At 42.5% G+C, this 27531-nt stretch overlaps 1 protein-coding gene across 2 annotated transcripts in view; it reads left to right on the top strand.

Moving 5' to 3' along the window:
- SLC6A3 (solute carrier family 6 member 3) overlaps positions 1-27531 on the top strand; it is a 175229-nt gene that overhangs the window by 22014 nt on the left and 125684 nt on the right. For both annotated transcript variants that reach the window (XM_068236716.1, XM_068236717.1), the window contains exons 3-4: positions 5280-5411; positions 10768-11002. In XM_068236716.1, the coding sequence (XP_068092817.1) occupies positions 5280-5411; positions 10768-11002 (367 nt within the window). The remainder of the gene's footprint in view (positions 1-5279; positions 5412-10767; positions 11003-27531) is intronic.

Below are 27531 nucleotides of genomic sequence, written 5' to 3' on the forward strand. Positions count from 1 at the left end.
TGTTAAAATTGCTGTGTGCCGACGCTTGCCATCTAACCTGATGGAGCTTGAGAGAGGTGCTGCAAAGAGGAATGGGCAAAACTGGGCAAGGATAGGTGTGCCAAGCTTGTGGCATCATAATCAAAAAGACTTGATGCTGTAATTGCTGCAAAAGGTGCATCGAGTATTGAGCAAAGGCTGTGAATACTTATGTACATGTAGTTTCTCATTTTTTTTTTTTAACAAACTTGCAAAAACCTCAAGTAAACTTTTTTTTACATTGTCACTATGGGGTGATGTGTGTAGAATTCTGAGGAAAAAAAAGAATTTGGACTCTTACTAATATTATAAATGTGAAAGTTTGGATGTTTGTTACTCAATCACAAAACAATGGCTGAACGGATTTGAATACAATTTGGCAGACATTGTACATTACCTGGAATAGCATATAGGATACTTTTTATCCGTAACCAAAAAGTGGGCGAAGACAAATACAAATGTAAATTGCAGCCATTCTTACGCGGTTAATGGCAGGGTTCTCAAACTTTGCACAGTTGGTCACTGGGTGACTGGGATTAATATTCAAAAAAGTGGGTGGAGCCTACAAAATCCAATAAAAATTCACCTATTAATTTTCAAGGGGAATATTTAATTGCTGCCATTCTTGCACTGTTAATGGCACAATCCTCAAACCTGGTACAGTTGGTAATTGGGTGACTGGGGTTCAAATTCTGAAAAGAGGGTGGAGCCACAAACAGCCAATAAAATTTGTTTCATTTCAATGCAAATTATTGATGCCAAAGACCACAAAGCGCACAAAGTAGGTCATTGAGTAATTGAGTGTTAGGGTTAGAAAAAAGTGGGCAAAGCCAATACCAGCCAAATACATACCTAGGCAACGCCGGGCCATCAGCTAGTGAGGCTATAGCAAAATGTTGAAAAAGTGATGCGATGAGAATACTTTCCGTATTATCTGTATTATAATGCATGCAACCCAGCACAGTGAATACAGTCTGATTCTGAAATACTAAATGTAATATAAGGGACAGTTATACTAATTATATAGACAAATAAAGCTCTGGAAGCAAACTGGCTAGGTAGCTCTAATTGTATTTATAGTATCCTGTTATTAAAACTGTATAGTGATACTATGAAATGAACTAATAATTACTGCATGAGTCAGAATTGCCAGCTTTCTGGTGCTACTTGAAACTTCTGTCTCCTCACTTTCCATGCTCTCATACACATATGTGAGAGGGAGATGGTACACATAGGCCACAATTCACTAAGATTATGCTAATAAGAATAAGGTAAGTGAAAACTTATCACCACACATTGATCGGTATTTTAAGTGTTAATTTACTAATAAGCTTGCCTTATGAACATGTAGTGATAAGTTTTCACATTGTTATCTTATCACTCCAGTCCTTAAGTTATCACTTCTGTAGTTTTTCTCACATGCAGTAGATAGGGAGGGGTGGAGCACAGTAACAGTTTTTAATGCTATCTGTGTATTGGTTCCTAAAAGGAGCATATCTGTAACTTGAATTTGATGGTGGCTGCACCAACGCACTGGTCCCTTGGGAATAAGTAGAAGTGATTGCACGATTGAACTGCAGTTCCTTGGTAAATTCCGATCTTTAGGGATGGAGCACATGCAGGCAGAATGTAGCTCTGCCCCTCCTGCTGCCTCCTCTGCCAGTCAGATTATAGCCAGGCTGCAGGAGGATTCTTTGTATGGCTGTCAAGGAAGAGGCGAGAGAAAGTATCTGTGTCTGTGTGTTTGTGGGTCTGTGTGTGGCTGTCAGACATGGGCTCAAGAGTAGTTACGAGTCCCTAAGGACTCAAATTCATGAGTTATATGAGGCTTAATTGCCTTAGGTGTGCGGCTGGATGAGAAGGCGATAGTTACCCATAAGTCCATCATCCTCCCTGTGCTCCAAACAGTTTGCACGCGTTGCAAGCCTCACCACAGCGCACCTCCTCTTTCCGGCTTGAAGGAGGAAGTGCGTGTAGTGTACTGTCCAATAGGATGCGTGAAAGCTGTTTGGAGCACAGGGAGGACGATAGATTATGGGTAACTAACTCCTTCTCATCCAGCCGCACACCTGAGGCAATTAAGCCTCATTAAAATCACAAATTAGATTCCTTAGGGACTCGTAAATACTCATGAGCCCATGCATGGTGGCTGTTTGTGTGGCTGTGGCAGTCTCTAGTAACACTCTACTTAACAACAGCTCAAGCCAGGTGATAATTTCTCACACACTTTAGAGTTGTTATCACTTGCATTCATCTGTGAATGAACAACCTGTCTCTAAGTTTAGTATTCAATCGTTAACTTTAGGAATCCTTACTTCAAGGATTGTATGAGGTAAATTGCTTAAAGGACAACTGAAGTAATACACATATGGAGGCTGCCATATTTATTTCCTTTTAAACAATACCAATTGCCTGCCAGCCCTGCTGATCTATTGCTGCTGCAGTAGTGTCTGAACACCACCAGAAACAAGCATGCAGATAATCTTGTCAGATCTGACAATAATGTCAGAAACACCTAATTTGTGCGTGCTTTTTCAGGGTCTATGGCTAAAAGTATTAGAGGCAGAGGAGCAGCAGTACTGATAGGAAACTGGTATTGCTTAAAAGGAAATAAATATGGCAGCCTCCATATCCCTCTCACGTCAGCTGTCCTTTAATAAATACTAAATGATTTATCACCATGGTGATAACAGTAAAAACAGGCCATAATTGTTATTAACCAGGTAACCCAAACTGGAAGTATATACATGTCCAGTTTGACTTACTGTAACACAATTTCAACTTACCAGTACGCAAGTGCACCACTCATGGCGGGATTTAAACGGCAGGGATTCGTGAATGGGAACATGTATTCCCTGAGCCAAGTGAAGTGCCTGGGATGAACAAACATGACTCGATTCATAAGCCATGTTCAATCATAAAAGTAAAAAGCAATGTAAAAAAAAAGATCAAACACATCCTGGTAACTTCCAGGATAGGGTATTGCGCAAGCTTGTGACCAAAAAGTAAAAGTAATTTAAAAAGGAAATAAAAATAACATTTAATAGTTATTAATTTCTAATTAACCCCTCCTCCATAGATACCAAACAGAAACACTTGTTAAAAAAAGTTAGTTTAAAAATAGTACAAAAATAGTTACCTTTGGGTCTGAGCTTTTTTTTTTAATATGTATGTCATGAGGGTGTATTATGGTTATTTTAGCAAATAAGGGCTTGTATTTATTGATGGTGTACAAAAACATGAAACTGAAAAAAATCATCTTTATTTCCAAATAATTGTTGCCATACATTGTACTAAGAGCCTTATTTACATTTTGTGATAGCAGGGACAAATGAGCTAATACAATGTGAGGGTGGTATTTACAGTAGCATTGTTTATTTTTTATTGTATAAGTAATTACTAAAAACTCTTATTTGTGGTTAAAAAAACAACATATACTGTAGGTCATTTAGGGGTGATAAGTAGTGATAAAGTTATTGGAGAATGAATGGGAGGAGCACTGAAATGCGAAAATTGCTTCTTTCCTTAACCACTTCACCTATTTTTTCCCTTTTCACATTTTAGCACCACATCCATTCATATGGCAATAGCTTTACAACTACTTATCACACATAAATTATCTATGTATAGTTTTTTTTTCACCACAAATTAGGCTTTATGAGTGGTACTTTTTTCTAAGTTTTATTTTACATGCATTTTAACCTTTTCCGACCGCGTCACGCCGATGAGCGTGGCCGCGGCGGCAGCCCCAGGACCGCCTAACGCTGATTGGCGTAAAGTCCTGGGGCTGTAATTTGCATGAGATCGTGCGCACTCTGCGCATGCATCTCATGCTCGGAGGGCGGAGCTCCGCCCCCTCTTCAGTCTCCGAGCGGCTATTGCCGCTCGGGAGACTGTTAGACCGCGATCATGCCGTCTATTTACACTGTGCAGCGATGCAATCAGCAGCAGCGCTGCACTGGGGACAGCCGTGTGACACAGCTGTCCCCCTGGGGGACAAGAGAGCGATCGGCTCTCATAGGCAGAAGCCTATGACAGCCGATCGCCATAATTGGCTGGCTGTGGGGAGGGAGGGAAGGGTTTTAAAGAAACAGGGAATTTTATTAAAAAAAGCAAACAATAATATTTATTATAAAAAAAAAAAACATGGGGGGAGCGATCAGACCCCACCAACAGAGAGCTCTGTTGGTGGGGAGAAAAGGAGAGGGGGGGGATCACTTGTGTGCAGTGTTGTGCGGCCCTGCAGCTTGGCCTTAAAGCTGCAGTGGCCAATTTTACTAAAAATGACCTGGTCACTAGGGGGGTTTAGCCCTGCAGTCCTCAAGAGGTTAAAGGGAATCATTTTGAAGGAAAAGATAAAAAATTTGTTATTTCTCAGTTTTCAGTCATTATAGTCTTAAAATAAAACGTGCTTCTATAATTAAAACCCACACCATTTTTGCCCATTGTCCTTGTTATTACAGTGTCAAATTATGTCCCTAGTACAATGTATGGCGACAATATTTTATGTGGAAATAAAGGTATATTTTTTCCATTTTGTGATTTTATTTTTTTTCATTGTACTCAATCAATAATACGCCCTTATTTGCAAAAATAATAGTAATACACCCTCATGACATAAATATTTAAAAAGCTAAGTCCCCAATGTGACATTTATATACTGTCTTATAAATTCTGTCTCTAAGTTTTTTTATTTATTACAATTGTGTTTGGGGGCAGGAGGAGACAGCAGAATGGGTTAATGGGCAGATAATAGGGGTAGGAAATATATATTACATTTTTTTGTAATATTCTTTTTGGCCAAACATTTTCATTTCTAGTTAAAACTCAGCTGCATTCCAGCCAGCAGGAAATGACAGTTACTAAATTACAATGCAATGATTGCTATTGCTCATTGCAACAGTTCTCATTGTCAATTCAGACACTTAAATTGGCTTCTTCAGACACTTAAATTGGCTTTGGGGATGTATATTCTCATTCACCAATCTGTGCAATATCGCAGGAGGCTGTGGGTGCATGCGCATGCACATGCGCCAGGCATAAATAGTGAGGGACGACTATCTACGCTCCTGGGAGCTCAAGTGCAGTTTTCAGGGTTGTAGATACTCATCCCAGTGGAGGGTAAGTAATTAAGGTGAAAACAACCCACAGGCTTAAATGGTTAAAGACAGGATACAAGCTTAGTGAATTGTGACCATTGCATCAGTGGCTGGTGCAAATTAAATGTGTCTGTCATATTTCTTTTCTCTCCATCTTTGCAGGTGCCTTCCTAGTACCATATTTGTTTTTTATGATTATTGCTGGTATGCCTCTTTTCTACATGGAGTTGGCTTTAGGCCAGTTTAATCGAGAAGGAGCTGCAGGAGTTTGGAAGATATGTCCTATATTTAAAGGTAAAATATCCTTAAAATAAAACATTTTACATTGTATATAAAAATACCAATATATTTGTCATATTTGTCATGATTCTTTGTAGCGTTAGAAGATAAATGGTTTTAAAAAATTGGTAAGACTAGTCTGATCAATGCACATAAGTTCTGCTGTGCTCTGTAGTGGATCAATTTCCTTCTGCGGTTTGGTTCCTCCCAATCATTCAGTAAAACATGGAAAGTAAAAAGAGATGCTTCACATAGCGTGTAAAGTACGCACACTTAAACACCCAATGCAAAAACACTCTGGTGGATACCGTCACCTTGGGAGATAGTTAAGGGACCCTGCGCACCCCCCCCCGAGTGCCTGCTTACCCTCTCACTACAGAGCACAGCAGAACTTATGTGTATTTTTTCCTAGTACCTTGGACAAAGAGGACACTGCTTGCAGCTGTGATAACCTATAAAGCGATAAGTACTGTTATTAACAGATACTTCCATTGAGCGCGGCTTTTTCATCATGTTATAGTCTGATCAATGGTTGTCAAACATATGCTCTTTGCCTAACATCAACCTGACTGTAGGGAAAATATTGTTAGTGATGTTCATTAAAGAAGAACTGTAACGTCATATAGTAGACTGCAGTAAATTATTCAATATACCCACTTTTACATAAAATAAAATTTGGTTTCAGCTTTAGAAAAACATCCTATAGCTATATAATGCTGTATATTGATATGTAGCTGCCCTCCCACTGATGCTTAGTCTAATATATTATCCAGAATCCCCCTCCCCCCAGCATTCTGGGAGACCAGGTATATTTTGTACTGGCTTTAAAACTCCCAGTAAACAAACATTGTTGCCACCTATGATACATTTCTGAAAGTAAATCAGGGAAAGTAAAGTGATGAGTTTTCAGGTTCCACCTAAAGATATTGTACACAAGATCCGAAAGGACAAATAAGCCCTATAGGGTACATATAAATGCACTTTATTATTAAAAGTATGTATAAATAGTGTAGGTGAACTTCCAATTTATGCGGGAGGCTTGGGGGGTCTTTGTTCATCCCCCCCACCATATATTTATGTTTAGGGCTTCTTTGTCCTTTCCGAACTTGTGTACAAATATATTTATTCCCTGGTATTACGTATTGGACACTTTGCAGTGTTTGTTCCACCTAAAGATAGTCAGTGGTAGGAAATATAGCCTTATAACTGCTAGTGTCTCTAATTATGAATGGCCTTAAAATCTTAGCCTATCAAAAATCTAGAGCAAGTTTCCCAAGTTCCACCTCCCACCCTTTGTAGATGGATTATATTATATTATTTATATTATTGCTGTGAAGTGTACTGGTTAAGGGCTCTGCCTCTGACACAGGAGACCTAGGTTCGAATCTCGGCTCTGCCTGTTCAGTAAGCTGCACCCAGGGTCGGCCCGCCCATGAGGCGGGGTGAAACTTTTGCCTCAAGCGGCACTTCTGGGGGAGGCGGCACCCGCCTGTCCGTGGGCGTCGGGGAACGCCCGAGCTGGGGGGATAGCGGGCAGGAAGAGGGTATTGGGCCTAGCACCGGGGAGAGGGGTCAGACCCCCCCCCCCCTGCCCTCTCTCGCCTAGGTCCCCCGTCCTCCGCTCCCCTCCAGCTTTAAAAAGTTACGTTGCTGCCTGCAGCTATTGTAAGAGGCAACGGGCGGGGATCACTCACCTCTTCCTCGTTCCAGCGTGCGCTCCACTGACATCACTTCCTGCTACGTCACGTAGCAGGAAGTGATGTCAGTGGAGCGCATGCTGGAACGAGGAAGAGGTGAGTGATCCCCGCCCATTGCCTCTTACAATAGCTGCAGGCAGCAACGTAACTTTTTTAAGCTGGAGGGGAGCGGAGGACGGGGGACCGAGGCGATGGAGGGGGGGGGATGTCCGACCCCCATCCCCGCTGCTAGGCCCAATACCCCCTTCCTGCCTGCTATCCCCTCCAGCTCGGGCGGCCCCCCACGGCTTGGGGGAGGGGGGCGGTGATTTCTTTAAAGATTGCCTCAGGCGGCAAAAAGTCTAGGGCCGGGCCTGCCAACACCAATCTCAGTAGGAGACTTTGAGCAAGACTCCCTAGCACTGCTACTGCCTATAGAGAGTGTCCTAGTGGCTGCAGCTCTGGCGCTTTGAGTCCACATGGAGAAAAGCGCGATATAAATTTTATGTGTCCGTCTATATTTTATGGAAAATGTAGAAGATGAGCCACTGAGTCTATATGGCGGCGGAGGAGAGAACGGGGAAAAGGGCCCTGCCAAATAGGCTAACAAACTAATTTCACATTATGAAAATATTCTCACTATTACAATTTGCAGCCAGGTAAGAATTTCCAAGCTCAACAGTAAGCTTGCGTAACGCTATCTTTAACCATAACAACACAGTACATTGCACAGATAATACCTACACAGCAACCTTGCTGAGTAATTAGCTGTACAGCGAAAGTGCAACTGTTGCTCAATTGTAACCCTCAGAGCAGTTTCTAGGCTAAATTGCACCCAGGGCAAGGCTGTCAAAATTGCGCTCCCTTCTCCCGCACTCCGGTGGACTTGCAAACCCTTCCTTTAAAGGGACAGACACAGCCACAGGTCACAAGTAGATCTGCCTACTTATTCGTGACCAGCCGCTCATCCAGGAGGAAGCAGGGACCAGGAAAACACACAGGCAAAGACAGCCCAGAAAGCCCACAGCCTGCAGTACTGCTACAGGACATCAGGTGTCATCACGCGGTGGTGACGTGATGATGACTGGATGTCGGACGCAGGCAGCACAGGAGGAGTCAAGGAAGGTGATCGGGCTGGTAATCTTCTTTTTTCTTCCATTAGGCTGCACCGTGCGTCACCGACTCCCTAGCGGTTATGTCCTTCTGCCTGCCCCCCTTTTTCTATTTGCCGGTCTGCGCCCAGGGCGATCGCCCTGCCCGCACTGCCCAAGTAACGGCCCTGGTAACCCTCACACTAATCCATTGACTGGCAGAAAATATTGATACTTCCACTATCTCCCAGTGTCTGTTAAAAACACTGTGGCATAGCTGCCTCTAATAAACACATAAAAACAATACAAGTAAGCTTGAAACAATGCTTTCTTTAAATGTCCTGTTTCGTGAAAAATAATATTTTAGATTTTATAGTATGGCAAGCAGGGCCGATTTTGTACTCTTTACCGCCTAAGGCCACTGTCACTAGCCTTCCTCCATTCAGCATAGATAGCGAGATGACCTTTCCCTCCAGTATAGATAGCGAGATGACCCCTCCCACCTTTTCCGCCAGTATAGGCAGCCGGATGACTCCCTTAATCCCTTGCTTTCCCACCGCCCTTTCAGTATAGGTAACCAGCTTGCCTTCACACTGCAGCAGCCATCAGTTCCACTCATTTCTCCACTCGTCCCCAGTGCAGAATCTTCCTCCTCCTTTCTGTCTCCAATGCTGTCCAAGTCCATGGCCACCGGACACAATGCAAACGTGCACAGAGAGCAAGGTGGCTGCTGCACAGCTAGCAGCAGAGTAGCGCAGTGAGGCGCACGCCTTATTTCCCTGCGTTGCAGAATTTGCAAGCTTGCAAATGCTGCACCAGTTTAGCCTTCTGCTTTGGTGCCCTTGCTCCTGTGGTGTCCTAGGCCATGGCCTAGGACCTAGGCCATGGCCCTAGGTGGCCTTGGCTTAAATTCGGCCCTGATGGCAAGGATTAATTGCTGTCCTTTGTCACATCTCTGACAATTTCTATAACTCTGTCACGGTAGAAAGTGGAGAAATATCTCAAAGTGTGCCAGAGAGAGAACCGAATAAAATAATTTTGCAGAATTATGAGCAGTTGCAATTCATGATTGGCCTTTATTGTAGACCCCTTTTCTCCTTCCCCCAGGAGGTACTTTGAAATATTTTCAATATATTTTCAATATTCCCCCAGGAGGTACTTTGAAATATTTTCAGCAGCAAAATAAACCCTAAGCTTCTAACCTGTTTCAAAAATATTCAAAATAATAAAAATAATAATACTATTAATAATGAAATCCTTGAATTAGACATTTATTTTAATAATAATAATTCTACTCCAGTAGCAGTGTTAGGGAGTATCACCCAAAGAACTCCTTACTGAATAGGTGCTGGCTTACTGAACAGGCAGAGCAAGATTCGAACCCAGGTCTCCTGTGTCAGAGGTGGAGCCCTTACACGGACTCCGAGCTCTAAATAAAATGAAAATCTGAACCTACCTGGGGCTTTCTCCAGCCCACCGTAGGTCGGGAGGTCCCTCGACGTCCATCTGGCTCTTCTCCCAGGGCCTGCTCAGAAATGGCTCCCCAGCGGCTCCCAGCGACACTGGGCCCGAGTGTCGAGCTCCTTTTTCCTGAAAGGTGACGTCAGTCGTCACCACTCCGGCCGCCTCGCGTCATCACAGCAGCCGGCCTGAGAGTACGGCGCAAGCGCGGTTTAATCGTGTATGCGCCGTACTGTCACGCCGGCCGCCGTGATGACGCAAGGCGGCCGGCGTGGTGACGTCTGACGTCGCCTTTCAGGAAGAGGAGCCTGACATTCGGGCCCAGTGTCTCCGGGAGCCACCGGGGAGCCATTTCTGACCAAGCCCTGGGAGAAGAGCCAGATGGACGTCGAGGGACCTCCCGACCTACGGTGGGCTGGAGAAAGCCCCAGGTAAGTTCAGATTTTAATTTTAGTTAGAGGTCGGAGTCTCTTTAAAGTGAACCTCCGGACTAAAAATCGACTCAGCAGCACTGAAAAGGCTTTGTGTTTCTTTAACAGTTTCACAGCATCAGAACTTTGTTTCTCTTATACAAGCCTCATTTTTAGCTGCACAGAAGAAAAGTGCCCGGGCTTTTTTCCCCTGATGCTGTGCAAAGCATGATGGTATTTCTGATGTTGTTGTTCTCGTTCTGCTGTTTTGGTGCAATTTTTTTTTTTTTACATTTTGAATTTGACATTTGAAGCTTAGCGTGTGCAGCTGGGAGGGGTAATCAGGACACAGGACAGTTGGAACTGTGTCTCCTGCTCCTTGTCACCTCCTTTCAACCAAAAAGATGGCTGCCCCCATGACAAAGATGGCAGCCCCCATGAATCACAAAAATTTGCCTGTTCTTTTAAAACAGGGTGGGTAAGAGATTATATTACCTATATATTCTAATTAACATAACTAATGTAACTTGTTGACAGTATGTTTGTTTAGGCTGAAGTTCCCCTTTAAGCATTACACTATCCAGCCAGCTGTGTACATTGTATTGCAGTGTACATTCGATACAAACCACATTATTATGATTTTTTTATGAAGTAGAAATGTATTTTAAATGCACTGAACATTGATGGCGTTGCTCTTAACTGTTTTAAAAAGTGCTTTTCATCTTTTTTGCAGGAGTTGGATTTACTGTTATTTTGATATCACTATATGTGGGATTTTTTTACAACGTGATTATTGCTTGGGCTTTGTATTACCTCTTCTCCTCATTTACATCAGAGCTGCCTTGGGTGCACTGCAACAATTCATGGAACAGTCCTAACTGTTCAGAGACAATACATGATGTCAATGGTTCAAGTTACTCCTATATCAATGACTCATACAAGACCACTGCAGCTGCAGAATACTTTGAGTAAGCATTGAAACTGTCACTAATCACAAAGTTTATGAGCATTTGTAAATAACAATTATGAACTTATATTTTCTAAAATTAAGGTTTATATTGTCTTTGGGTGTAGAGATGGCTCGAACCTCCGATTTTCGGTTAGCGAACCTCAAACGCGAACTTCCACAAAAGTTTGCGAACCGGCGAATTTCGTGAACCGCAATAGACTTCAATGGGCAGGCGAACTTTCAAAACTACAAACACTGTTTATGCTGGCCACAAAAGTGATGGAAAAGATGTTTTAAGTGGTATAACACCTGGAGGGGGGCATAGCGGAGTGGGATACACGCCAAAAGTCCCCGGGAACATTTAGAATTTGACGCAGAGCAGGGTTATAAACCCTAAAGAGCAGAAATCATATTGCATTCCTAAACTGGAAGCCTAAAGTGCTTGAAAACATCTTGTGTGTGTGTATACATGGATCAGGTAGTGTAAATAGTGTACTGCTTCACACTGACAGACCAAACTCACTGTGCAACGCACCGCAAACAGATGGCCGTGCTGGTGCGCACGTTGGCGAGAGCGCAGGTGATGGCGGCTTTCCAGCCCATATGGTCGGGCTGAGGTAGCTCAAAGACAGAACAACAGTGAATGTCTAGCTGATCAAATTTGGTCTGTCCACAATTAAGCAACAACCTTATTTTCTTGGGTGTGCTCCCTAACACACTCATATAGGTCGTTGCTTCATTGTGATACGCAAGCCCCTTCACCGCGGCAAGGTAACGATCACGAAAGCGAATTGACACTTGTACATGCCTTTTGTTTTGTTTTTGCAGCCAAAAACATTAGGCAGGCATATACACGCACCAGAAAAATTATTATTCTTTTTGTTAGCGGCCTTAAAAATTCAGGAATCCACCTGGAGTCCTGGACCCTGTTGGCGGAGAAGGTAGTCAAGCGGCCTGCAGGCAGAGATGCTGTGTGGGGCTGACTTAGTTTTGGGGCAGGCAGCAGCGGCCGGCAGGCAGAGAAGCTGTGTGGGGACTGACTTAGTCTTCAGGGAGGCAGTAGCTCTCTGGGATCCATGCCTCATTCATTTTGATAAAGATGAGGTACTGAACACTTTTTTGACCTAGGCGACTTCTCTTCTCACTGACAATGCCTCCAGCTGCACTGAAGTTCCTTTCTAGGACGTTTGAGGCAGGGCAAACCAGAAGTTGGATGGCAAATTGTGACAGCTCTGGCCACAGGTCAAGCCTGCGCACCCAGTAGTCCAGGGGTCCGGAGTGGGAGCCTGAGAAACGGCTACCACCACACATCCAAGGAAGGACCCAATGTGCTGTATAAGTAATGTACCTGCCCTGACCGTGCTTTGCAGACCAGGCATCTGTGGTCAGATGGACCCTTGACCCAATGCTGTGTACCAGAGATGACACCACTTGCCTTTCAACATCACGGTACAGTTTGGGTATCGCCTTTTTAGAAAAATAACTGCTGCCTGGTATCCTCCACTGTGGTGTCCCAATCACCACAAATTTTTGGAAGGCCTCAGAGTCCACCAGCTGGTATGGTAACAGCTGGCGAGCTAACAGTTCTGCCAAGCCAGCTGTCAAGGGGGTGACTGGCAGACATTGGCTTCTTCTGCTCAAAGGTTTCCTTAACAGACACATGGCTGCTGTGGGCAGAAAAGCACGAACCACTGGTATAAAACAGTGTGAAGTCACACCGATGCAGTGAAAGGTATGTACTTACTGGTATATAAAATAGTGTGCAGTAACACAGATGCAGTGAAAGGTATGGGAATCAGGGTTCGATTCCGGTCCGGAGTGGGAGCCTGAGAAACAGCTACCACCACACATCCAAGGAAGGCAGCAGGCACGGTACGCAAGTCCCGACTCAGGGAGGTAGTGAAAAAAAATAACAATACAAGAGGACTGTTTCGAGGCCCTGCTGTATAATGATGAGACGAATACACTTGAAATCCTTTATTGAGAATCAGTTATGGAGGGCAAGTCTGCCATCCATTCAAGTGAAAGGTATGCACTGACTGCCAGGTATAATACAATGTGCAGTCACAGACGCAGTGAAAGGTATGCACTAAATGGACTAATACAGTGTGCAGTCACACAGATGCAGTGAATGGTATGCACTGACTGCTGCTATAATACAATGTGCAGTCACACAGGTGCACTGAAAAGGTATGCAGTGACCGCTGGTGGTATGATACAATGTGCAGTCACACAGGTGCACTGAAAAGGTATGCAGTGACTGCTGGTGGTATGATACAATGTGCAGTCACACAGGTGCACTGAAAAGGTATGCACTGAATGTGCTGGGCCTGGCACAGTATAGCAGTTAGCAAGGGCCAGCTGCGACAGACAGAGCTGTATATGCAGTGTCAGTGGGTCACGCACAATAAAAAGAACATTAGCTCTCAAAAGAGCTGTTTTGGTGGTGCTTTTGAGCAACAAATATCAGCAAGGAGAAAGCTAACAAGAGCCTAACTAAGCTTTCCTTATCTCTGCAGCAACCTATCTTCCTTCTCTCACTAAAACAGCAGCACACAGAGTGAGAAAATGGCAAATGCTGCTGCCTTATATAAGGGGGGGGGGAGGCTCCAGGAGGGAGTGCAGCCTGATTGGATGCCATGTGTCTGCTGACTGTGATGTAGAGGGTCAAAGTTTAGCCCAATGATTTAGTATAGGGGGCGGGTCGAATGTGCTAAAGGTTCGCGGCTCAATGCAAATCCGCTTGTTTTGCGTGAATAAGTTCGCGTGCGAACCGTTCGGGCCATCTCTATTTGGGTGTATAAAATAGCATAAAGTCAGTTTGTTTGTATCCCTGTAGTACTCTTCATCCTTTCAGAATGGAATATTGAAATCTTTTGAACTATAGGAACAAACTCAACTTCTTGTGTGCTTTATTTTTGGTTTCACATACATTTGCTGCATGCCCTCCAAGCCCAAAGGGGGCCGATCATATTCAGTTTTTCTTTTAGGTTACATTTCACATCTTATCAACAGAATACCCTTTAAGCCACTAGAAAGCAAGAAAATACTCATGATCATTTTGACAGTACTTGGGCCCTGAGTGAGAAGTCAGAGCACTGTAGAATAGACTTCAAATCCGTGGAGGTGGCCACAGTTCGTATGAATTAGTAAGGAGAGCAAGGAGCTCCCCATCAGTCCATAAGCAGACCAATTCACCAAGAAAGCTTTCTGGGACAATCTACAGTAGTTTCTAAATTAATTACCCCGATCTCTATTTGATGAGTCGTTGAACAATCTGTTCCGCAAACTTTTAAGGAGTAATTGGACACATTACAAATATTTCCACAGAGAACATTCATCTACTGGGAGTAGTTGTTTCTCCCAAAATAAGACAGGTTCTAATTATTTTTGCTCCAAAAGATGTGTTAGGGCTTATTTTCAGGGGATTAGGAGCTCTGGGCCCCAGTGTATGTTTTACATTGGGCCCCTCAAGCACTCTATACATAACAATTGATATAGAGTAACAAAAACTGCCAAGGACAGCTTCAGTGTCAGAAAGGAGTAGGCTGGGAAGGAGAACATTCTATTAACAGCTACAACTAATCAGAACACATAAATAGCTGATCATTACCGCTTAGCACCAATACGGAGCTAATAAAGTGGTTGAAGGAGGGTGGCTTCCCTCTGGTTCAGGGGGTATTGTACCATGCCACTGACAACCTACATTTATTCTTCAACAACAAAAATCTACAGTTATTGAAATAAAGTCATGTCATCACATTCCGGAACATCATCATAACTCTCCAAAACCTCTAAAAATCAGAGGCAGATGATCCGCAGGACAGCCAGGCACTTTTCATTGTTTTAAAGGAAATATGTCAGCTTCTATATCCCTCTCACTTCAGGTTCCCATAAAAGGACAACAGAACTGACATTTCCCTTTTTCATGTGTTCCTCCCCATTTTCAGCCTCCTCTTTCATATGTAGCAACCCCTCTTTCATGTTGAGGTCAGGTGCCCCATTGGGCACTGCAGCCCAAGGCCCAAGCCTTTGTGGCCTTTCCAGAAATCTGTCCCTGTCAATATCACTCTCACTTCAGTTGTCCTTTAAGTGGCAATTTTCAACATTAAAAGAATCAGACACAATAAATGTAGGCAGTAAAATACACAGATCTATGTTGGGCCCTTCCATTCTGAAATAGGGCTGACGTATGAAAAGGCAATGCAACTAAATAATGCAAAACAGTTGTCCAAAAGTAGATGAAATATCAGATCATCAGACCAGTTTACTAGCAGAAGTGGAAACTGTTACTAGCGCCTATGTGAGTCTCTTAAACCGCTTGTGGACCGGCGTAGTTGGAATCTACATCCAGCTGGTGGCTGTGCATCTCTGACAGAATGTAGATTCCAGCTGTTCACCGCCACACACTGACGCCATCTCGCCATTCACAAAGCTGTTCCATCGCTGCACCTGCTCGCTCTGCTGTCTCAGTGACAACAGAGCTTCCGCATTTCTTTCAGGAGCCAATTTCATTGGCTCCTAACCCCGTGATTAGGGTGAGCCAATCTCAGTAATCACAGGGCAGAATAGGGAAAATAGAGCTCTTGCTCTTAAAGCGGGATTGCCACCATAAAAATCAAATTTCTATAGCAACTTGTGTATTAAGTGATAAAGATACCAATGCTGCATTCAAAACTTTCAAAACTTTTTCTACTGCTATGGTTTGGAGTGATCACAAACTTAGAAGCACTGGCTGTTTAATAGCCATTGCCAAACAGTTGCATGCTGGAGGATATTTTTATCTATAATATATTCCTCCTCTTCCCTTTATTTCCCTGCTTAGCTGAAACATGATCCTCTGCTCACTTGTGTTTACAAGCAAGGCTAAGGTGACTCAGCGATTGGAGGAGAAAAAAAAAGTTAAAGGAAGAAATGACATCAGTATTTAGCCTCAAACTGTGGGCAAAATACATGGTTCCCACCAGGAACAGAATTCTCTTCATTTGCTATATAAAATTCACAGAAATCAAAACGTGGGCTGTACAAAACATGTGTTATGTAAGTAGATCAAGTATTTACAGTGGGATGCGAAAGTTTGGGCAACCTTGTTAATCGTCATGATTTTCCTGGATAAATTGTTGGTTGTTATGATAAAAAAATTCAGTTAAATATATCATATAGGAGACACACACAGTGATATTTGAGAAGTGAAATGGAGTTTATTGGATTTGCAGAACGTGTGCAATAATTGTTTAAATAAAATTAGGCAGGTGCATAAATTTGGGCACCACAAAAAAGAAATGAAATCAATATTTAGTAGATCCTACTTTTGCAGAAATTACAGCCTCTAAACGCTTCCCGTAGGTTCCAATGAGAGTCTGGATTCTAATTGAAGGTATTTTGGACCATTCCTCTTTACAAAACATCTGTAGTTCATTCAGGTTTGATGGCTTCCGAGCATGGAAAGCTCTCTTTAACTCACATCACAGATTTTCAATTATATTCAGGTCTGGAGACTGAGGTGGCCATTCCATAAAGTTATACTTGTTCCTCTGCATGAATGCCTTAGTGGATTTTGAGCAGTGTTTAGGGTCGTTGTCTTGTTGAAAGATCCAGCCCTGGCGCAGCTTCAGCTTTGTCACTGATTCCTGGACATTGGTCTCCAGAATCTGCTGATACTGAGTGGAAACCAGACATCCTGCAACTTTGACAACATTCCCAGGCCAGTCCCTGCACTGGCCACACAGCCCCACAGCATGATGGAACCACCACCACATTTTACTGAAGGTAGCAGGTGTTTTTATTGAAATGCTGTGTTGTTTTTTCTCTATGCATAAAGCCCCTTGTTATGCCCAAATAACTCAATTTTAGTTTCAGCAGTCCACAGCACCTTATTTCAAAATGAAGCTGGCTTGTGCTTTATGTGCTTTAGCTTACCTCAAGCGGCTCTGTTTGTGCTGTGGGCAGAGAAAAGGCTTCCTTTGCATACAGCATCTCTTTGTGTGACGTGCGCTGAATGGTTGAACTCCATCTGCAGAAAGATGATGTTGTAGGTCTTTGGTGCTGGTCTGTGGGTTGACTCTGACTGTCCTCACCATTAGTTGCTTCTGTTTATCTGAGATTTTTCGTGGTCTGCCACTTCGAGCCTTAACTTGAACTGAGCCTGTGGTCTTCCATGTCCTCAATATGTTCCTAACTGTTGAAACAGACAGCTTAAATCTCTGAGACAGCTTTCTGTATCCTTCCCCTAAACCATGATGGTGAACAATTTTTGTCTTCAGGTCATTTGAGAGTTAATTTGAGACCCCCATGTTGCTACTCTTCAGATAAATTTAAAAGAGGAGGGTAACTTACATTTGACCCCCTTAAATACTCTTTCTTATAATTGGATTCACTTGTGTATGTAGGTCAGGGGTCACTGAGCTTACCAAGCCAATTTGAGTTCCAATAATTAGTTCTAATGGTTTTGGAATTAATAAAATGACAACAGTGCCCAAATTTATGTACCTGCCTAATTTTATTTAAACAATTATTGCGCACTTTTCGTAAATGCAATAAACGTAATTTCCCTTCTCAAATATCACTGTGTGTGTCTCCTATATGATATATTTAACTGACATTTTTTATCGTAACAACCAATTCAATTCAATTCACTTTATTGTCATTGTGTAACACAACGAAATTACTTTTCATGACAACCCCACGGTGCATATAGGGAACATAGTGATAGTAACAAGGAAGAGAAGAAATTATACAAGTTTGCCAGGTATTACAGATGTTTAAACAATTTGTACACAGTGTTAATTATTTCAGAGAGGATTCAGAGTTTATCAAGTTTATGGCGGATGGGAAAAAGCTGTCTTTCAGTCTGTTTGTGTGTGTGCGGGTTGATCTAAAATGTTTACCTGATGGAAGGAGCTCAAACAAGGCATTTCCAGGGTGAGTGTTGTCTTTGATAATGTTTTTGGCCCTTCTCAAGCTGCGAGTATTATACAAAAGTTCCAGTGATGGTAGTTCAGTGCCAATAATAATAATAATAACCAACGATTTATACAGGAAAATCATGACTATTAACAACTAGAGATGTGGCGAACTGTTCGCCCAGCGAACATCTCTGCAGGTTTTACTACTTCCAGGTTGCTCTGACCCGGAATAGTACGCCTGCGCTGCCCGGCGGAGCGCATCCTAGATCGCGCTCCTGTTGCCGGGCACTCTCTGCGCATGAGCGTGACGTCGTTCATGACGTCACGCACATGCGCAGAAAGTGCCCGGCAACAGGAATGCGATCGAGGATGCGCTCTGCCGGGCAGCGCAGGCGTACTACTCCGGGTCAGAGCGACCCGGAAGTAGTAAAACCTCCATGGATTCAGAGATGTTCGCCGGCGAACGGTTCGGGAACCATTTGTCACATCTCTATTAACAACTTTGCCCAAACTTTCGCATGCCACTGTATCTACTTATATATGTGTTTTTTTTCGTCTGGCATAGTATGGCTAATCCTCCTGCTTTAAAGAGACGCTGAAGTCTCGTAAAAATCCTGTTTTTATTTTAAAAATGTGTTTAACATTACCGTCCTACCTAAACCGCCGCATTGCCGCCGCTGTAATCTAACTAAATCCCCCTAACTCCCCGGAGGGGGGGTGCAATCTGGGCAGCGCTTCCGTGCGAGGCAGAGCTATGAGCCGCAGCTCTGCCTCTCAGCGCGTCTATCAGCCCGGATCACCGCCTCTCCCCCGCCCCTCTCAGTCTTCCTTCTCTGAGAGGGGCGGGGGAGAGGCGGAGATACGCAGCTGATTGACGCGTAAGGTGGCAGAGCTGTGGCTCATAGCTCTGCCTCCTCTAGCAGCAAAATCCACGACCAAGAAAGTCGTGGATTTTGCGGGGGAGAGAGAGGGGGGAGTTAGGGGGAATTTAGTTAGATTTCAGCGGCGGGGATGCGGTGGTTTAGGTAGGGCAAACATGTTAAACACATTTTTTAAATAAAAACATGATTTTTAGGAGACTTCACTGTCTCTTTAAGGGTTTAAATTTTTTTGTACTTTTGTATTTATTTTCAAGTTTAAATATTTTCAAATAGATGTTTTAAATTATTTATGCTTTATTTTTTTCCTTGAAATGTGTATTATTATGCACTTAACAGCCATCAAATAAAGTCAGAACCACAGTAATCAGTAGGATTAATTACTGTTTGGATAAAGTTTAGAGCAGAAAGGCAGCATGCTTGTGAGATACTGTAGAGGTACATTCAGTCATCTTATATATTTGTGTTGGTTAATCATGAGCTTCTTTTAAAGAGGAGCTGTTAGCCATACTATCTCAGAAAAAAAACACATATATAAGTAGATAAATACTTGCTCTACTTACATAACATATATATTGCACTGTCCATGTTTTGATTTTAGTGATTTTTCTACAATAAAAAAAGAGAAAAATCCTTCTTAGGATTCTCCATTTTAACTGTGTCTATCTTGAAGCCAATCCTGATGTAATTTCCTCCCGTATTCTCCTCTGCCTGATTGTGTATGCATTACCAAATCTCCCCTTCCAGTCTTCAGGCACTCCCACCCAGCTCTGCAATAGAAAGTGCATTGTCTCAGCATGAGAAATATAGGCCAATCAGAGAGGAACAGAGGTGTGGCAGGGGAAAACGGAGGGAAAGAGGCTTAAGACAATTAGGCTGCATTAGTTAAATCTGAGAGCAAAGTAAAGAAGCAAAAAAAGACAACCCAGTATGCCCTGCAACTTCCTTTGTGCAGCAATGTGCCAAATAAGAGTCAGGTAAACTTGGGAATTATTATTTATCAGCAAGAAAAGTAATAGTAATTTTTAACTTTTGAATTGCCTGGTTGGCATCCTTATTACTTGTTTACCAGATAAAACTAAAGAATTGATTTTTTATTTTATGCCATTTACACTTTAAAGCCTTCTGTACAGTTAATTTTATGAGTTTTCTGACACTGACAAGTTTTACCAGTTCTCTTCCTTACAGTTTTGTAATAGCATTGCATGTGCAAAATGTGTTTTTCTTAAACAGACAGGGCATTGCTCTGTGGAATGCAATGTTTATTATTATTTTTCAGAAATATGCTAAAAAAGTTTTTTCAACATATCAGTACTAACATAATCAGCCCCTTTCCTTACGTGACTAATTTTTACAAATCTGTGATGCCTTTGCTTGAGTTTAAACATCTTAATAATTTTTAAGTCTATACAACAAATTTAGTATCCTTTTTTTTAAGAACAAATAGGACTTTTTTTTAGTATTCAGTTATATTAAACCTGCATTTTCCCTTTTTTAAAATAAATAAAAAAAAGTTAGTATGTTATAAAATTAAATAAAGTATGTTTTTGGAATTTTTATAACCAAAAATGTGTAAACTTCAGAATGTATTCATCTATATATTTCATATGCAGGGATGTCAAAAATATGTATACTTATTGTTTTTGTTTTGTACATTGATAAGACCATGATAAGGCTCACAAGTTACATTTTGTTTGTTTGTGCCATGTAGAACTTTTAATGAATCTCTGATGTACTATTACATTGCAAATCGCACCATTTGTCATATGCAGTGGGGATGGGAAATATTATAGACATTCACCCCACAAATGATACAGTTATATCTTCTCAATGAATAAGAGCCTCGGCCTTGGAGCTTGTTTGCGGGCAGTGACATAGCTAAGGAGCTGTGGGCCCCGATGCAAGTTTTACAATGGGGCCCCCCAAGCACTGTATACACAACAATTAATATGGTGCACCAAAACCTGCCAATGGCAACTACAGTGTTAGAGGTGCAAGACAGCTGGAACAGCTTGTTAATGATTACCACTATTCAAAGTATCTACTGTATAGAAGTGATTATTATGAACACAGGACCCATAGAGAGCTAATACTGAAGTTTAGGGAGGGCCCTATGCAGCCCCTCTGGCCCAAGGGCCCCAATGCGGTCGCAACCTCTGCGCCCCCTATTGCTACGCCCCTGTTTGTGGGAGAAAGCAGGTACTGCAGAGTAGTGCAGCATTGCAGTAAGTAGTTTAGCTTCTCTAGCAGTGAGTGCAGTCAATTCACCTCTATTGCAGCTGTTCAATCTCCTTTGCCTAAGTCCTGGTCTTCTACTGAAGACTTAAGACCAGGGTGCAGGTGAGTGACAGCGGGAGACAGCAGCAAAGGAGGGCAGATCAAATTGGAACCAGCATTGGGATAAGTGAGACTCTAAGTGCTCCACTGTGCAACTCTGTATTGGGGAAGCTGGGGGTTACATGGTAACCAGAATCATTTTGGGGGTAAACAATGGTGTCGCAAGCTACTGGTGAAGATCATGGTCTTACATGTTATGGAAAAGAGGAAGCGGAGGGATGGTGGCCACACATATAAAGGGGGTTTGGTGGCTGCACATGTTGAGCGGGTTAGATGGCTGCACTTTATAGGAATTAGGGCTACCCCAGTATGTGTGTGTGTGTGTGTTCCCAAATGAGCATCAAATCTGGTAGATTTGTATAAGGCAACATTATTGCCAACCTGTAGCCTAAATTCTCCAAGAGGCAAGTTTTTGGGAGGGGTATGCTATTTCCTTTTCTATATCCAACGGAGTGTTCCCATGTATCATTGCATTGAAACAGACTATGCTGAGCCTGCACCAAGCAACACATAGGAATTAGGACATCCTCTTCCTTTTTTTAAGAAGAGAGTTGGAGGGTCTTTCCATCCTGTTTCTGGTTTACTCTGGCTGTAGGGACGGAGGGATACAGAAGAATTGTCTTGTACTGATAAAGTTAGTAAGTGTATAGTCGCAGCAAATAGTTTTTCAGCTGTACATACTCCACAGGCAGTCATTCACTGCCATTGCTGACATTTAGTGTGTAAATTTGATTTTTTATTTTGTTATTTTAAGTAGAAGGTTGATACTGTGTACATTTACACATAACTGTCTTTTTGTAAGGCCTGACAGGTTATGTCCCCAATCAGTTTCTATGCCCCAATCTATTGCCATGGCTCAGAGCTCGGCCCACCGTCTTCACCTATAGACAAGCCCCCGCGTGAACAGGACACTTTATTTGTCTCCTAACTACAGTTACCCCCAGGTCTTAACGTGCAAGGCATACAGACTGGGGTAGAGAGGACAAGAACCTACCAGAATCCCACTGAGGCAAGTAACACAGTTCAATAGTTCATAAGTATCACACAGGACAATTACCTTGATTCAAGAGGAAGTGGCCCTCAGCGTTGATGGTCAGTAATGCCAGATTATTCAGCAACAGGCAGTGGATGATCCAAGCAATACGTGAGAGAGTTCATGCAAGATCCACATGCAAGGTTATTCAAGCAAGGGTCAGTCCAGGTATAACTAGAGTGTCCAGTAAACAAGCAATGGTTGGTCCAGGCAGCAGGCAAGAGTATCCAGTTAACAAGCAGAGATCAGTCCAGGCAGCAGGCGAGAGTATCCAGTTAACAAGCAGAGGTCAGTCCAGGCAGCAGGCAATGAGTGTTCAATTAACAAGCAGAGGTCGGTTCAGGCAGCAGGCAATGAGTGTACAGGTAACAGGCAGAGGTCAGTCCAGGCAGCAGGCGAGAGTATCTAGGAATCAAAGCAAGGGTTAGTAACATCAGACAAGAATGATCAAATACAAGCCAAGGTCGAGATCCAGTAATACAAACAATGTGAGTGCGCACCCAGCAACTAGCCACAGCTATGCTTACCATGGGTGTTGACTGGGAGCACTCTGAAGGCTTAAATACAACTTTCATCCAATCAGTGGCCTGCCACAATCCGCACATCCAATCACACAGCGGTACACCTACCTAGGTGTCAGCTGTCTTACCAATTTTCAAAAGATATCACTGCGCTCCAAATGGTAACACATATAACAGGGGATCGCAGCAATAGAAAAGGTCACTTCACCTTAAAAGATAATTAATTGGCAGGGATTACTGCGCTTCAATAACCCTCACAGAAGTTAGTGCCCTGTAAACAATTACAGACAAATGCACATAGTGCAAAGTATTGCTTTTTAGAACAGAGCTCAATGACCATGAAGGGAATCGACCCCTCAATCTTCTGATCCAAAGTCAGACACCTTATACATTAGGCCACAGAGCCTGAGGAACGTGATGATGTCATACTAAGGAAGTGTGGGACCCGGTAGTGTGCGCTCTGTACCGCGGATTGAGCATGCAGCTGTTACTGTGGGATCCGCTGTCTGGCGATTTTAAGGAATAATACAGGATTTATTTTAAAGAGAAGCTTGGCTGACCAGCTGATGTTTATATGCAGTGTGACAAGACGCGCTTCTGGTGAGTGGGGCCACATAGGGGGAGTTTGAGCTATATTCTTCCCGAGGGGGTGGCACTACCCCCAGGAGTGCAAACACGTGGTGCTGATTACAGCTGTTTTTTGGCAATACTTTGCACTATGTGCATTTGTCTGTGATTGTTTACAGGGTACTAACCTCTGTGAGGGTTATTGAAGTGCAGTAATCCCTGCCACTTGATTATCTTTTTAGGTGTCAGCTGTAGCATCAGCTGACCATAGTCAGCGGACTATTGTTTACCTCTGCGGAGGGAACACGCCCTCCGCCTATTCGAATGTTCGGCCTGTGTTCCAGTAGCAGCGTCATCAGCGGGGAACAAGCGCCGAGACCCGGGAAAGGCACGGATTTCGCCTGGCTCTCGGCGGAAACATTATCAACAACAGGCAGGTTCCTTATAGTTTTAGTATTATTATTGTAATGATTGATATAGTACACATTTCCACATAATTGTGTATTATTATTGTTATTATAAAAGTTGACACTGTGCACATTTGCACATAATTGTGTGTTGCTACTGTTTAATATAAAGGTTAAAATTGAGTTCATATGCACATAATTGTACATTACTATTACTGAAATAATTCGAAATGAGTAAACTGATATACTGTATTTTGATGTAAGTGTTGCCAGATGTGTTATTAAGGTCCATTAACCTAAAAACAAAAATGTGGTAGTTTTGTGAAAATTTAGCAATTCTCAGTTTGACAAATTGCCTGCCAGTGATCACTATGACCGCATGATAATTGTGGTCACGGAATTAGAAGCCAATGGGCATGGCTCACCAGGAAATGTTAGCAATGTCATGACAGCATTATCTCTGGTGGCGGGTGTGTGTGTTCACAGGGGGAACGTGGGAACTGGAACAATTGAAATATACCTAATGTTTTAGAGCAATGTAAACATGAGGCAGATTTCAACAGGTGCTGTCCTCAAGTGGTTAAAGAAGTCAAAACTTAGCGCTTCGCTTTCCTACCCTTCATCTTTTCTTATTAATAACACTTTGCAGACTGTGCTGGAATAGAGATGGTTGTCAGTGAAATAGGCATAAAGTTCAGAAATATTAATGTTTCAGACAAATATTGCACTAGTTAGCTTGTTTTTTTTAAAACAAAAAAGTTTAGCAGCTGATTTGGAGGAATAAGTCTTGCACTATAGTTGTTACTTTTTACATCTGCTCTTTCATGCAGAGAAGATGTGCTTTTGTTGTGCTAATCCTCTCTGGCAGCAGATGTTGCTGCTGTCATGAGGTTTTGATGTGTGGCGTCCACTTGTTTACCATCATGTCTGATTTAGAGAGGTGGAGAAGTTCTTTTGAGGTATTAACGTTTTGTCCTTCTTCTTGCTGGAAGCTGTTTAGCTTTGATAGCTACTAAATATGTTAGCTCTGTGACAATGTCTACAAAAAGGTGCACATGTAAACATGAGCAGACAAATAGGAGGAAATGTGCACTGAAAAACAGTGGAAAGAAGATTTATCATATGGCAAAACCTCCACAACTTGCAGCGCCTGAAATATATTTTGTTTTATTTTATTTCGATAGACAAAAGTACATCACATTTGAACATTATGTTTTCCTTGTATGTAGGAAAAGTGCAGTTGAAATGCACTGATCTTGTGAATTTTTGCCAAAGTCATTTTCATATTGAAAATGCTATTTTTGATTTTGAGATTTTTTATTTTCATGTAAAATCATCATTTTTCCCCAAAAGCATGAAAAAGTGGAGAAACAATATTTTAACCTCTGCATTTTTACAGCAAAAATGCAAAAAAAAAAAACAAAACAAAAAAGAACAATATTTTTATCGTGAAAATTTATGAAAAATTACAAAACTTATTTTTGATGGCATTTTTGCTTAAAAATTGAATTTAGCAGTATTTTTGCAAAAAATAATGTGAAAAGAAAATTTGCTTATCACTGCTGCCTGGGCTCCATGCCTGTTACCTTGTTCAGCTTCCTTTTCTGCAAACGGTGTGCTTTGATAATGCGCTGTTTGCTAACTGACCTCTGTTTTGGTTTGACTACGCTTCGGTCTCATGCCCTGGTTCATCTGTCTGTCGGGTATGACCCCTGGCTGGTTCATGACTTAGCGATCATTTAACCCTTGGATTAGTAAATCACCTGACCACCTGTGTATGAATTTTGGCTCCAATCATGGACTCTGTATTAGCTGGGTTTTTGGGTGTTTCATTGTTTACCTCAACCTCAGATCAAATACTTTGCACAAATAAGTTTTGGGGGCAACCAAAGTCGGGTAGACATAATCAGTCTCTCATTCAAGCAGAGCCTTGGCTATAGGTGAAGATCGTGGTGGAGATTGGGGTATTGGGTCTAAATGGTAACTGGTGATCATGTGGATACCTCACACTGGTGATGTTTACACCACTCCACAAACAGTTGAGGCCAAAATGATTTGCCCCCCCCCCTTATACAATTAGACAACACTCTGGATTTATCTATAAAATTGACCATTAACAGCAAGTTTTTGCTATATTGGAAACAAATACACTATAAAAAAACAATAATTTCCATTGAGTTTAATTAGGATAGTTTATTGATACACCAAGTTAAAATAAGAAAGGGCCAAAATGAGACATACAAAATTATTAACCCATTGGCCATTAATGGTCAGTTTTTACTAGGCCACTGACAACAATCTCTTAGTGTAGTTCTTTACTAGATTGGCACAGGCCTCCTGGGGGATTTTGGCCTATTCTTCTATTGCAAACTGTTCTAGCTAATCCAAATTGCATGGTTTCCAAGCATGGACATTCCCTTTGAGCACTCACCACAGATTCTCAATAGTGTTGAGGTCTGGGCTCTGTGCAGGCCCCCCAGGGTCCTGGATTTTGGCATCATTAAGGAACTTTTTGTCTAATTTTGATGTATGGTTTGGGTCATTGTCTTGTTGGAAGACCCAGCGATGACCCAATTTTCATGATGCAATGTGCCCGAACAAGGCTCAATGTGCTTGAAGCTGCAAAACAGCCCCATAGAATGATGCTCCCACCAACTGTGGGAACTGTGTTCCTAGGGTTGAAGGCCTCTCCCTTTTTTTCAACAATTATAAGCAACATCAATGTGCCCAAACATTTCCGGTTTAGTCTTATCAGACCAAAGCACAGACTTCCAAAACTCATCTTTACCTTTCACATGTTCAAGGGCAAACCTCAGCTGGACTGTGATGTGCCTTTGAGTAAAGGGGTTCTTCTGGGACAATGACCCTGAGACCCATCACAATGAAGAGCCAGCTATGTTCCTTGAAACATTAATTCCAGAAGAGACCAGGTCAGCAACAATCATCTTGGCAGGTGTCTAGGGCTCCTTGATGACATCTCTATTTTCCTCTCTAGAATACTAGAAATCTTGCGCTTACGGCCATGGCCAGGTTTATTTCTTACACATTTTGTCTCCTTGTACTTGGCAATGATGCAACATACAGCAGTTGTAAATCACTTGGATCACTTGAACTGGATTCACTTGTACTGTAAATAGCTTTAAAATGGCAATGTAGCCTTCCCTTTATCATGAGCCTCTATTTCCTTTCTGAGCTCCAGACTGATTTCCCATGTCTTTAGGACCGCGGCTCAGAAACAGCCGTATCAGTCTGCCGACAGACTGTACACACGCCGGACTGTCGCTGTAACGCCCACCCATCGGCAGGTGACGACGGACCAGTCGTTGCCTCCAGTCCGGCGTGTGTACGGACCTTTACAGTAGTGAACTGTTTTTTGGACTCTTTTTATGCTTATTGAATTTTGTTAGGAAGCCAATTGGCTGCAGGTGTTGTTAGGAGGCCAATTTACTGCACATGTGTGGTTTCAAAGCTGATTGGTTAATTACTGTAGGTGTGTTTTGAAAGAAAACATTCACACCAGGCTAATATTTTTGACCACCCTATTTTTGCTATATTTAATATAAAGCAAGCCCTAAAATGTATGTTATATTATGAAATGTACCAAAAACTACTAAATGACACTGGTAAATATTTGATTACATCAAGTTTCATCAATGCTGCAAGCATTGGGAAGAAAAATGTTAGGAAAACGTTCCATAATTCCTGGGAGGGAGGGGAACTAATTTTTTTGACCAGGGCTGGTTCCAGCTACAATGGGGCCCTAGGCCAAAAGTACTGTAACTTGGAAGTCCCTCCTAGCAATGCCCCCCCCCCCCCCAGCCAACTCTCAGGACCCCTCCCACCTTATGCACCTTTCACTGTGTGATTCACCCATGCCTCCAAATGCAATAGTACTTGTGA

This window comes from Hyperolius riggenbachi, chromosome 5, assembly GCF_040937935.1.
Source record: "Hyperolius riggenbachi isolate aHypRig1 chromosome 5, aHypRig1.pri, whole genome shotgun sequence".
NCBI lineage: Eukaryota > Metazoa > Chordata > Amphibia > Anura > Hyperoliidae > Hyperolius > Hyperolius riggenbachi.